Source organism: Siphateles boraxobius, unplaced genomic scaffold, assembly GCF_051911475.1.
Source record: "Siphateles boraxobius isolate OS27281-9 unplaced genomic scaffold, OSU_SipBor_1 24, whole genome shotgun sequence".
Lineage (NCBI taxonomy): Eukaryota > Metazoa > Chordata > Actinopteri > Cypriniformes > Leuciscidae > Siphateles > Siphateles boraxobius.
In genome coordinates, this window is record NW_027508855.1 from 16009673 (window position 1) to 16022302 (window position 12630).

Here is a 12630-nt window from a genome sequence, read left to right on the forward strand (position 1 = left end):
GATGTACAATATTCTTAGCATTTACAGTATGTCCAAAATAATATCTTAGTTTTACTTTTTGGAAATAAATGACAGGAAGTGCTTTAATTATTTAATAATTGGGGTATTGTGCGATGTATTATCCCTGTCTGTGGTATTATCTCCTGACAAAAAACAAAAACAAACTCTTAACTACCTCAATGACGCGCACTTTTGCGCATGTCCTTCCTCGTGCACGCGCACGCGCACGCGCAAGCGAAGTTTCAGCTGCAGTTTTTTTTGGCCCAAAAGAGTCAAACCAGTGGTGGTGTTTGTTTGTGTGTCATGTGTTTAAACGGACGTGAATCACACTCACACACCACAGGAATTCAGCTGTGTGTACGGCTCGACAGGTGAGTTATCAACCGGTTTACGAGCTGTCCGTCCAATTCCGTCAAAAACACTCATAACAAAACAAAACAACGAGGCATGAAACCATAGATTAGCATAAACACGCGTTAATGAGTACGTCAAATGTTGTAAAGTATTGTAAAAAGTTTGTTCTCAGTTATCTGTCATCTTACATCACGCGTATTGTAGTTTAAAATTGGCTTCTTTTGTCTATTGTTATTGCACATGCAGTATATTACTAGCGAATGTAAACTTATGCTATTCTCTTTTCCTTGTATCTTCTTGCAGGCTTAATGGCGCTTTAGAGGAAGTCAAAGGGATAGTATGTGCCCAGTTGCTAGTTAACAGTTAATGCAGGTGGTTTGTCAACATCCTGCCTTTAGACATGCACTTTAATCACATTTATTGTTACATTTGCCAGTAATGCTAGGTTGAAGCTTTCAACGAGAGGTCAACTCTTAATGCGTTCCATCATAGGCTATGCTTCAGATATAGTTAGTCAACAGGTTTATGTTGTTTCTAAAGAGGTGGGAAGTTAAGCAGCTATTATGGCAAGTGTCCTTGCATCAAAAATGGGACTCAATTCCCTCTGGAGGAAACAAGTCAAAAACTTCAACGTCACAATTGTTACAATGGATGCTGACTTGGAGTTTAGCTGCGAGGTAAGTGGCTTGGAGCATTTTGTTTGAATGTGATGTTTGTATAAATGCTTGTTTTTATGTGGTGGTGAAGCTCCCTGAATTGACAGAATTAAGTTCAAGCTGTTGTAGAGTGCATTCACATTCATCAATGCTTCTCATCAGTAACCAGGGGGCATGTAAGCATATAGCGTAGGAAAGGCACTAGGCTGTCGTTATTTTGACGTCCCGGCTCACTGTTGTGCCTTTGAGCAAGTCACTCAACCTGACCTGTTCCTCCAGCGCAGCTGCCTTAAGACATTCCTGCATGCTCTAGCAGCTTTTTGTTTGAATGGAGAGACCGTTCAGTGGCCTTAAGGAATAGCAATTCCCAAAATGGAAATTCTTGTCATTTACTCCCTCATGTCATTCAGATCCTGTGTTCATTTCTTTTTTTTTGTGAATACATGAGAATCTACAAGCTAGAGCTTGCACACAGCAAACGTGGGATGATGGTTTATATCACCAAGCTATTGAAAAAGCCACATAAAAGTAAATCACCGTTTGAAAATAACTTGAGGCTTGAAGTAAACATTGTATCAAGATTGTGTCATTGAATCAATCATTCAAGAGATTCGTTCAAAAACGCTGATTCATCCTAGGCTGCGTTCAACTCTACTTTTAAACATGCACTCGTGAACTTCCATGAGTGAAATGTGTTCAAATTCGTCAAGTTGGAGAGGGAAGTTTAACTGGACAGACCCTTGACCCTTTGATTTTACTTTAGGGAGCGAGTCCACTAAATATGTACACTTCAGGCTGATCCACAGACCACAATGCAACATGATTGTGATATCACAGCAGATCGCGCCCCACCCAACTCTAGTGTACATAATATTATGGAGGTTAATTTGATGACCACATACATGCAGCACCGTAAGTCTACTGTTTTGTAGACAGTTTTAGTTTATTGTATTATCCTCTTTATGTCATTTTTTTTCTCCAAAAGCTCAAGCATACACTCAGGCCTATAGAATGGTGCGTAAACAAATTCATAAGGAAAAAAAATGTAAATAATAAATCATCTCCATAGCAGATTCCAAGTGATCTATAGTTTTGTGTGTTCCATTAAAAATTGGACTTAAATGCAGCACTGTAATGAAACAAGTGAAGTCTTTATGAGTGAGTCATTGAATCATTCATTTAAACATATAAAAAAATTTATCAAATTAATTATTTTTTTTAAAATTAGACTGCAGCAATTAAAGCTACACTGTGTAACTTTTTTAGTTTATTCTTAGCTAAAAACACTTAGTTCTTTCAAAAATATATGTGCTCATTAATGTATATTTACTTCGTTCAAGTAATAAAGTATTCTCGTGAGTGTATAATATGCCATTGAAAATACATACGGGTGGGGGGTTCTAATGTCGGTCGCCATGTTGCCCCTCCATCTTGAAAGTACATTAGCCAAAGAGGGACATACCCGTTAATTCAAGCTTCGCCTTTCGCGTTTTAACACTCGATGGCACCGTGTCGAATCTCAAGAGGGGGATTGCTTGAGACTGATATATAAAAACCTGAAAGCCTTTTTGAAAGTCTGTTGCTGATGGAGGATCACTCTTATTCTCGAGGATACGTATCAGAGTTCCCAAGGAAGCGAAAAAGAGAATTAAGACGGCAACGCAACAGGCAAATCAACAAGACAAAAGTAAATATTGGAGTGGCCTTTCCAAGATGGAAAGAGCTCATGACGAGCAACGATTTTAAAAAGGATGCCGACATTGCCTGCTTTCTTCTCGACAGGTAACGTTAATTAAGCCTGTTTGTGTATATTGGAAGTTGCTTGGCTAATTATATCATGGTGTGCTGTGCATAACGCTAGAACGACATCTAGGATAGGTTTCCTCGCGTCAATGATGAAAAGTATTGTTTACCTTGTAACATAAATCCGTGTTCTATGACGGATAACATGTGATTAATATTTTAATGGCGCTATAATTTGTAGGCTACAAGTTATATGTAGGCACTTTAAATTTTAGTTATTTTTCATTTATTTTACTTTATACACAATTAATGTAGCCTAATGTGATAATGCAGTTGAAATGCTGCATTCCAATCTTGGACTACATTGGCCACCGTAGGAGTTAAAACGAAATCGGAATTGAGAGGAACAGAAACTAATATTCACTGGATGGTCATATACCTTTTCACCGCTAGATGGGGGTAAAAATCACACAGTGTAGCTTTAACATTGTCAACCTCTCTTTCAATTACACAATTTTTTTGTTGTCTATTCAGAATGGTTGTGAGTCGCGATCCCTATTTTAAACAAAAAAATTTCTCAATTTGTCCATAATTGTGCAGCTCTAGCATAAACCTATAAAATGCATACCTTTAATACAGTGTACAAGTCAGGTTTTAGTTCTTGACAACTGCATATAATTTTTTTTGCTGTAAATGAGATATGAGTACTTTGATGTGAAGATTATCCATGTACAACAACTTAGCTTTGTGTGAAGAAAAACAAACAAATTTATCAGGAGGCTAGAAATATAGTGCACATGTTATATAGACCACTTTTACTGTCCTTTTTGGAGCTTGGCTGTATAAAACACCATTCACTTTTCTTGTGTGGAAAACAGAAGCTTGAACATTCTGCCTAACATCTCCTTTTGTGTTTGTGAAAATAATATTTCTTTAAAAATAATCTCAAAAACTTTTCAAAAAACACTCATGATACTCAATGGAAAAAACTAAAACAAACATACATAGCAAGCAGCATCATGTATCGCAGTAATCCTCATTCCCACATATAAAGGTGTTTTCTACAAACTGTGAATCCGGTGGGAGTTCTGCAGGCATATAGAGGGTTTTTCTGTGGAGCTGCACTTCATTTGCAGTTTCTTGCAGGAAGATGCCCTATTTTTACACACAACATCACAAGAGAGTGTTTTTGAATTAAGGGAAAACAGATGGTGGTAAGAGAACTGCGAGACAGACGGGTACCGTAAGTTAATGTCCAATGAGGCACGATGGTCCCACTCTACAAGGCCCTGTGCCTGTGTTTGCCTGCCTCTCACTCTTTTTTGATCTTTCACACTCATTAACAGTATTTCCCTTAGTGGCAGTGAGGTTCTGAGGGATCATGGGGCTGTTGTCATATACCGATAAGGGGGCATATATGTACTACAAAGTGGCTTTAGACACAAAACTAAATGTATAGTTAGAATTAAGGGAGCAAGATGTAGCTGTTCTGGTTGACATATTCATTAGACAATTTTTTTGTCATATTGATAGATAGGTTAAATATTACAGGTTCAAGCTCACCACAAACAGTGACAGAGTTTTATCTTAATTATTTTGAACAAAAGTTTTATTTGAGTGAAATTGTCTAAATCCTTTTAGCAGTAGCAATACTGTTTTATGCAGATTAACATTGAAATTTGTTACATTCATGCGAGTGGAATTTGCTCCGTGTAAACAATTTTATAGTATTTTTTGGTGGTTTTGTGACCGCTTTTACTAAATCATGACTACATCAATATATTTGATTTAACTTTAAAATGTATAATGTTTAAGCCTTGGTATACTTTCAAAAACTGTTCAAACATTTAGCTCCATCGACTTCCAATATAAGTGGAATATTGAACATGTATTTTTATAAACTTAAGGGGTGAATTTAAATTATTTTCTGTGGTAATCATCAGCATTTAGAGCAAATTCAGATCTAGTAATATTTAACCCAGAATATTCATTTTAAAGGTCAAAATTTTAAAATGTGGACCATTGCATCTGATTTCAGCAAAATTAAGATTCTATTTTGGTGCACCTTTGTATTTCATAAACAACACCACTTGGTGGCAGCATGGATTTAGAAAACAAAATCCTTTTCTCTTATAGTCTTTCGCTCTTTTTCTCTCCTCAGACCTTGAGATTGTATTGCTTATCATTCATAGCTGATAATAGCCCAGCACTGAAGTCATCTACAGGGTTTGCTTAACCACAATTCATGATTTTTTTTTTTTTTAGAACCTTTGTGACATATAGTAATGGATATAATTTTCACAGTGACAGAAAAAGGTCCCCAAACACTTAGGAATAACATATAGCCAAAATCCTGAAACTAGAGGAAAAACCATAAAGTCAGTTTTATTAGATTTTTTTAGCTCTTCAATGTTTTCTTAGCATTAAAGTGAAAATGAAGTGTTAGAATGCACAACAGATTCCATTCAGATGGTCACCTGAAGGCATTTCAAATATTTCAATGGGTTTCAGTTTAAGCATTGTCATGCAACTTATTAGAAGTACAGAATGCCTGCATATTTTCTATTCGCAATACTAAACACATCATCTGCATTTTTATTTGTGCTTTAGGCTAATATTTATTTTACTGCATCTCTGATACTGGACTGGTATTACATGTGCTGATGTCATCTAATCTTGTGTCGTATAAGAAGAAAGATGGTCTTGGGTGTAGTCCAATCAATAAAATCTGATTTGAGGTAAAAGCATGGGGCTCAATATTGGACACAGACAGAATTTGACTTTGAGATTACTGCTTTTTCTCTTTCTTGTGCTGTTACGCTGTCAAGTTTCCAGTACTTTTTTCAGCCTAAAAAGCCACATAACTTCTCTTCTGAATATTTAGGACCGTAAGCGAACCCCTCATTTCTCCGTGAATGTTTGGTCATCCTTGAAGGCAGCACGTCTGCTTCCTAGAGGAGAAGATTCAGCAAATTTAATTGCTTAGACTGTGGATGGCAGCATATTGTCATATGTTCTCATACATAAACATTAGGCAAGATGAAACCGCACCTTGAAAAGCACCTGTCCCTGTTATGCTAATACAGTTTGCAGTGTTTGATGATGTTTGCAAGACTGTGGAGGTTGTCAGTACTTATAACAGCAAGTTTCTGTCCTCTGTCATAACTTTAATCATTCAAGGTGGCAAAAGTGGCAAGTGTATTGTTCACAAGACACTAACATCTAGCTCAGCTGCGTCCAGATGACGCTGAATCCTACTAATGACAAGGCTAATCGAGCACAGATGCTTACACAAGAGAATTATTCTCACAAGATGAGTTTTTGAATTGTTATTCTGCTAATATACTCCTGCAGATTGCATTCTGATATCCAAAGTTATTAAATGGACAGCTATTTCCAATGTCACTTTCTTTTCTCTGTCCAATCCATCTAACCAATAAAATGACTGATAAACATGCAGCCTTATGCAGGTACTTTTGGTAGTAATAATGAATGTTTTGATGTTCCTTTTATTGATTCTGTGCAAGTACACAGTCAGTATGCACAAAACAATAATAGTAATTTTAATGAATAATAAACAACTGATATGCATCTTCAGTTTGTCACATATTGGATATGGTAATTTTTTTTCTGGCCTCCTGACAGTAGTCCTGATAAAAGATGAACTGATATGTCCGAAAATGAGTGAATGCGCTTGCTGACAGCACTTTGTAATGATGCCCAGACTCATTTCTCTGCTTTGTGTCCACATGGTTTGTGGAAATTAGGTTTTTCAGGGAATGTCATTGTTCATTATCCTGGAGCTGTTCAGATTTGTGGTCAGTCTGAATTCGATTAGTCTGTTCCTTAAGAGAGTTAAAGTTTTTTCACTTAGGCTTTTTGAAATGTAAAATTTGGGATTAAAGCTACAATATGTAATTTTTCTCGCCGCTAGCGGTCGCTAACCTCTACAATAACAAAGGCGTAGGTTGATTAAGGACGATTAAGCGGAATTATGGAACTTGTCTTCTTGCCGATGGATCTAATAATGTTTATGGATGAGTGAATACATTGATGTTTTTAACATGACTGGGGAATAGAGGATGGATACCCGACCCGAGCCCGACGGGACCCGTCGGTACCCGACGGGCCGGGTCCGGACAGATATTTAGAAATTATGTTCGGGTTCGGGTCGGGCTCGGTCACATCAGCGCGATATGGCATTGAACATTTTAAATTTAAAACAGCTTATTATGTTGGTAGCCAATGTGCCTGATGCAAACGTTCGTTTTTGTGATTAAAATACATGTAAAATATTACCATAACACCTGTCTTCCTGTGTGCGGAAATTTGTTTATGTAGCCGTGACAACGAAACACGTGCATGCGCGCCTGCGTTAAGTGCGCTTGTTTCTCCGTGCGCGCTGATGCACTCATCCTGCTGACTTTTCCGAATGTCTTCCTACAGTTGCTTAATAAAAGCAGGCTTTCCACACAAACAAACACACATGTGTCATTAGTATGAGAAAAAAAATGGGATTTTAACTGTCGGTCTCGGTCGGGCTCGGACATAAATCTCTTTATGCCTGTCGGGCTCGGGTCGGGTTCGGTTACTGCTCTGTCGGACGCGGGCCGGGCTCGGACAAAAAAATTCGGCCCGATCCGCACTCTACTGTGGAAGCAGGGCGCGATTGCTAATAAGAGATATTAGTGCCACATGCGAGTCCCGCGGATATAAAGGAATAAGGACAATTCATTCTACTGAACTACCTGCAAGTGCAGAATTACTACTCACACAGGTCAGTTTATTAGACAAATTAAACTTGTGTGGTAACTAAGGGTGTCACGATTTCGATTTTAAATCGAAATCGATCGAAATTAATTCACAATCTCAAAAATCGAAATAAAAAATGGAATCGTCGATGCTGCCACGCCCCATGTCGCGGCCGTGATGGAAAGTTTTACTGACTCTATTGTTCAATTTCGTTCATCAAAATTAACTAATCTTTTTTCTAGTCATTTCAGGGGCTTTAAATGTTATACTTTTAACAGGCAAATTCCCCGAACACATCCACCTACGCAATCTTGATCATATTCTGAATTAAGAAATCATTATAATGCAGTCAAAAATAATTTACAGGGAACAATAATTACTCGACCTTCCGAGTCTTTTGTTCATTTGTCGCGTGACAGAGGCAATGAACGGATCGTTCATGAACGACTCATCACGGCGCGGAAAAAAAACACACGTTTTGAAAGGCTGTGTCGTCTAACTTAGATTCTATGCCCGAGGCCCCGAGCCTGAACTTGGCCCGACCCGGGACGATATTTCCCGTCACTATCCTCTACCCTCGGGCCGGGCTCTTGATCTACAGACGTGCACTCCCAACGCAATAGAGTGCGGCGCGGGACTAGATTTGATGGCCGAGTGCGAGCGCGGGCGATAATGCACTCACTCTGTGTGTGCGGGAGAATAAAATGATTCGCGGGACTCCCGCAAACTAGAAATAGCTATATATAAAACTAATACATTTTTATTTATCTGTTGCAGAAAAGCAACAAGTAAAACTAAAACAAAATAGAAACTATTTACAGGCCAGAGTTTCTATTTAAAACATGTTTGCAGCGTTGAGCGATTTAGCTAGACTCCTCACCGCTCAAAACGGACTTTTTGTTCAGTGCTGAATTCTGCAAGCTGGCAAATCCTCTAATTATAACAAACAAAGTGTAGGCTATATATTATGAAAGATTCATTGTGCAGTCAGCTTCATTGATAATAACAGAGATGTGTGAGATCGCGATGAACTGATTTCAGCTTTTTAGGAGCAACAGCAACCTGTGCTTAAAAAAAAAAAAGAGTAAAAATCGAGAATCGAATCGAACCGTGACCTTAGAATCGAAAATGTAATCGAATCGAGGATTTGGAGAATCGTGACACCCCTAGTGGTAACGTAGCGCTGTTTCATTTGGTCTAACATTACACTATCACACTAAACTGCATTTGAGTGTGTTGAAAGTTATGTTATTCTATGTGTTAGTTTGTTGGCTGTATGAGACTAGCAGTAAGCTAGATCAACATTAGAATAACATACTGATCATATTCTAGAATTTCATTATGTTGAGCAATATAACATTGATTAGTTTTATGTACATTTGCTCACCTGTCTAATAAAGTACATGCAAGAGAGACTTCGACTCTGTCAAGTTGAAGTTTGTCACGGATGTGGAGCTCTCGGCATCTCGAAAACGCCACACTGATATTGATCCTCATTTTAGTTCTCCTTTTGTCCCAAATTCTGCTTGCCATGGTCCATTATGTTTGAACGAAACAACGTGAGCGTGCCGCTAGACGCAACGCAGTTGTCCACGTCTGTCACCATGGTTACTATGGCAGTACGAGCGGAAACCAGGGATAATGCAGATATTACATCATTGACAGGTGACAATGACCAGGGATGAGCCATTATTTTTCTCTGAATGAAAAAATCTTTGGGAACTTTTGGGATATTGTAAGTAAACAATTGTAGGAAATATATCACACTGTGCAAGTGATTTTTGGATATTTTATTACAAAAATCTTACATATTGTACCTTAAATTGTTCAATGTGTATATGTCCCAGCTCAACTAAACAAAAATTATGACACAGTAATGGGTCTTTAAATTAGTTTAAATTCAACCTGTAGTTTAACATGCACTTCTTACTAATCCTTTTTGTAATCTTGTTTGGGCAGCTGAAGTGGAAAGGAAAGGATCTGTTTGAACTTGTGTGTCGGACACTGGGACTCAGGGAGACATGGTTTTTTGGTCTGCGGTATGACGTCAAAGACACTGTGGCATGGCTGAAAATGGACAAGAAGGTAAAACACTCATGTTAAACTTTCCTTCTCTTTCAAAATAGTGGCAGTCGGATAAATGCTATTCTTTTTTTATCATAGCTCATGATATTCTGATTTACTTCATTTAGGCTTTTGAAAGTATTTGACAGTTCTGAATTGCACTGAGTAATGATATACACTACAGTTCAAAAGTTTGGGGTCATTAAGATCATAAAGACGTTAACATTGTTACAACATTTCGAGTTCAAATAAATGCGGTTCTTTTCAACTTTCTGTTCATCAAAGAAACTTGAAGAAGAAGAAAAAAACGCGTATCACAAGTTCCAAATTAATAGTGAGCAGTACAACTGTTTTCAACATAGATAATAAGAAATGTTTCTTGAGCAGCAAATCAGCATATTAGAATGATTTCTGAAGAATCATGTGACTGAAGACTGGAGTAATGACGCTTTGTCATCACAGGAATACATTACATCAATTATTTAAAATAGGAAACAGTTATTTGAAATTGTAATACAATTTCACAGCATCATTTTTTATTTAATTTTTACAGTATTTTTTATCAAATATATGCCTTGGTGAGCATAAGACACACAAAAAAAGTCTTACCGACCCCAAACTTTCGAAGTAGTGTACATTAAAACAAACTTTCATGAAAACCAACTCAACACAAATCAAGTACTATGGCATTATAATTCCACAGTGAGGATTTTAGATGGTATATGACAATACTAAAGGCTTGACATATTCATGTACCATGGTCTTTTCGCGGTACTTCAAAGAATACTAAAAAAAGAGTACTACTTTTGGCACATGTCCAAAAAGGACAGGACATTATCATTTGAATCATGATGTCCAAAGTCATGGTGGTATCATGTTACTATTGGCGGTGTATATAAAGTATGCAACGCGCAGCAGAATATTGGTCATGACTTATCTTTGTTATAGGTTTTGGATCATGATATGCCCAAAGAGGAGCCTATAGTGTTTCATTTCCTGGCCAAGTTTTACCCAGAGAACGTTGAGGAAGAGCTTTTGCAAGATTTGACGCAACACCTCTTCTTCCTGCAGGTGAGTCATTGGCTCAGATGGGTTTAGCTGAATTCAGATCAAATTAATTGGATTTTTTGGGCATTTTGCCACTTTTATTGATAGGAGGATAGAGAGAGAGAGGACAGGATATGATGGAAAAAGAGGTGACTCAACTCGCATGTGTGTTAACTGCTAGGTCATGGCTTCAGCAAATTTCCTTGAATTAAAGGGTTAGTCAAAAATTTACTCAAATTAAAGTTCTGTCGTTAATTACTCAGTGTCAAAGTGGTAGTTGTGTAGCTATCAATGGAGGAACAGAAATCTCTCAGATTTCATCAAAAATCTTCATTTGTGTTCCGAAGATGAACGAAAGTCTTTGGAATGACATGAGGATAATTCATTAATAACAGAATTTTAATTTTTGGGCGAACTATCCCTAACATTCATTCTTAATTACATACAACAGAGCGGTTTCTTTATAGCCAAAATCTATAAATATAACTATTTTAGCATTCAAATCAGTGGACAATATTGTTCTGTCATTCTAAGCGCGTTGCAGTTTTGTCGTCTGTTCTGTTAAATGCTCGAGCTCTGTAAAGTAGGATGGATTCTGATTGGCTGTCAATGTTTTTATTGTTAAAAAAAAAACTTTCTGAAAGTGATTCCAGCCATGTTGTTTCTCTGGGCTGTTATCCTTATAGTTTTTGGTGTGTGAACTCTGCTATTCTTTTATATTTAGAACTATATCTTTATGGTTGTCGTTATAGTTATCGTTCTTGTTGTGCACGGGCCATAACTCCTAACCCCGGCTACCTTCATGCTCCAAACGCAAGAGCAGAACATTTATTTATTATTAATTTGATTTCTGCATAGTGTTGTGCATAAGTAATCTAGTTGGACTGCAAGTATTGTTTGTACACAACAGCAGGTAATGATGTGTCATTGACCCACACTCAAAAGCCATTTCATTTCAATAGGCTTGGCAGCAGAATTGAGCTCCTGTATTTGGTTTCTCGTGCAGTTCTCTGTGAGCGAGGATTGTGGGCTGCTGTCTGCGGGTTCAGTGCGCTCTTTCATTGTTTGGTGTGATTGTGTTCAGCCATGTGGAATCGGTGTGCTCCACATCAGGGCCCCTGTCTCAGATTCTATAAGCCCAGGGGAACACCTCCCGCCGTAATACGGCTTCCTGCCAAGATTCCTTCTCAGTGATCAGAAAACATTAAGCAATAACTCTTTTGATTATGAGCACATTGTCAATCATTTTTATTGAGCTGGTTGGTTGCTCAGCATGGGAGGTAAATAAGCACCTGTTTTGCATGCATTAAAACTCTGTTCATTTTTACCAACAGTATTGCGACTTGTGATCGAATGCTAATTGTGGCAATTTGCCCTTCAATTTACAGTGCTTGTATGTATCAATCCAGTGGATTTAATGCATAGCAAAGGGCACCAGTTGAAGATATGAACATTCTGAGAAAACGTAAGTAGCTTATCTTCACACGTAATGGGAGGTTGAGCTGCACCGCTCCAGGATGGCAATGCACTCTGAAAACCAATCTAATGAATTCTCAAAAGATGCTAATGAATTCAGGGAAGAGATTGGAGAACAGTGAGTCTGTTCTCTTTTAGCCTCAGCTCATATGTAGGCTTGGATAGAGCCGCGTGTTTGGATGGTGCAGATCCTGTTTAAAAGCGCTCGTCTGGATGGGCTCTTATCAGGAACGGCCACCCTTCCCAGACTGCACTGTTAAAGTGCTGTCACATTTGTAAAGCAGATTGAAAAGACCACCATAATAGCCAGAACCTTTTTGACCAGTCACTGACACGTTGCATGCTACTTTTGTGACTGTTTTCAGACTGATAGTCAGGGGTCGGATAAAAGAGCATGCATGATTTTCTTTTAGAAATAAGATGACTTTGATGCAAGTCTTAAAGGGATAGTTTACCTGGAAGTGAATATTTAGTCGTTATTTACTCATGTCATTCCACCCATATTACTTTCTTGCTTCTGTGAAACACAAAAGAAGAT

General features: G+C 37.9%; 1 protein-coding gene across 5 annotated transcripts in view; it reads left to right on the forward strand.

Moving 5' to 3' along the window:
- The first annotated feature begins 218 nt into the window (after nt 1-218).
- nf2a (NF2, moesin-ezrin-radixin like (MERLIN) tumor suppressor a) overlaps nt 219-12630 on the forward strand; it is a 41721-nt gene continuing 29309 nt past the window's right edge. For 2 of the 5 annotated variants that reach the window (XR_013206899.1, XM_077241675.1), the window contains exons 1-4: nt 228-371; nt 658-1031; nt 9465-9590; nt 10518-10640. Coding sequence is in view for 2 of the 5 variants with exons in the window: in XM_077241674.1 (XP_077097789.1) it covers nt 918-1031; nt 9465-9590; nt 10518-10640 (363 nt within the window). In the remaining 3 variants the exon portion in view is untranslated. Of the gene's footprint in view, nt 372-654; nt 1032-9464; nt 9591-10517; nt 10641-12630 lie in introns of those variants that run through there. The other 3 variants (XM_077241676.1, XM_077241673.1, XM_077241674.1) reach the window with 2 other exon arrangements.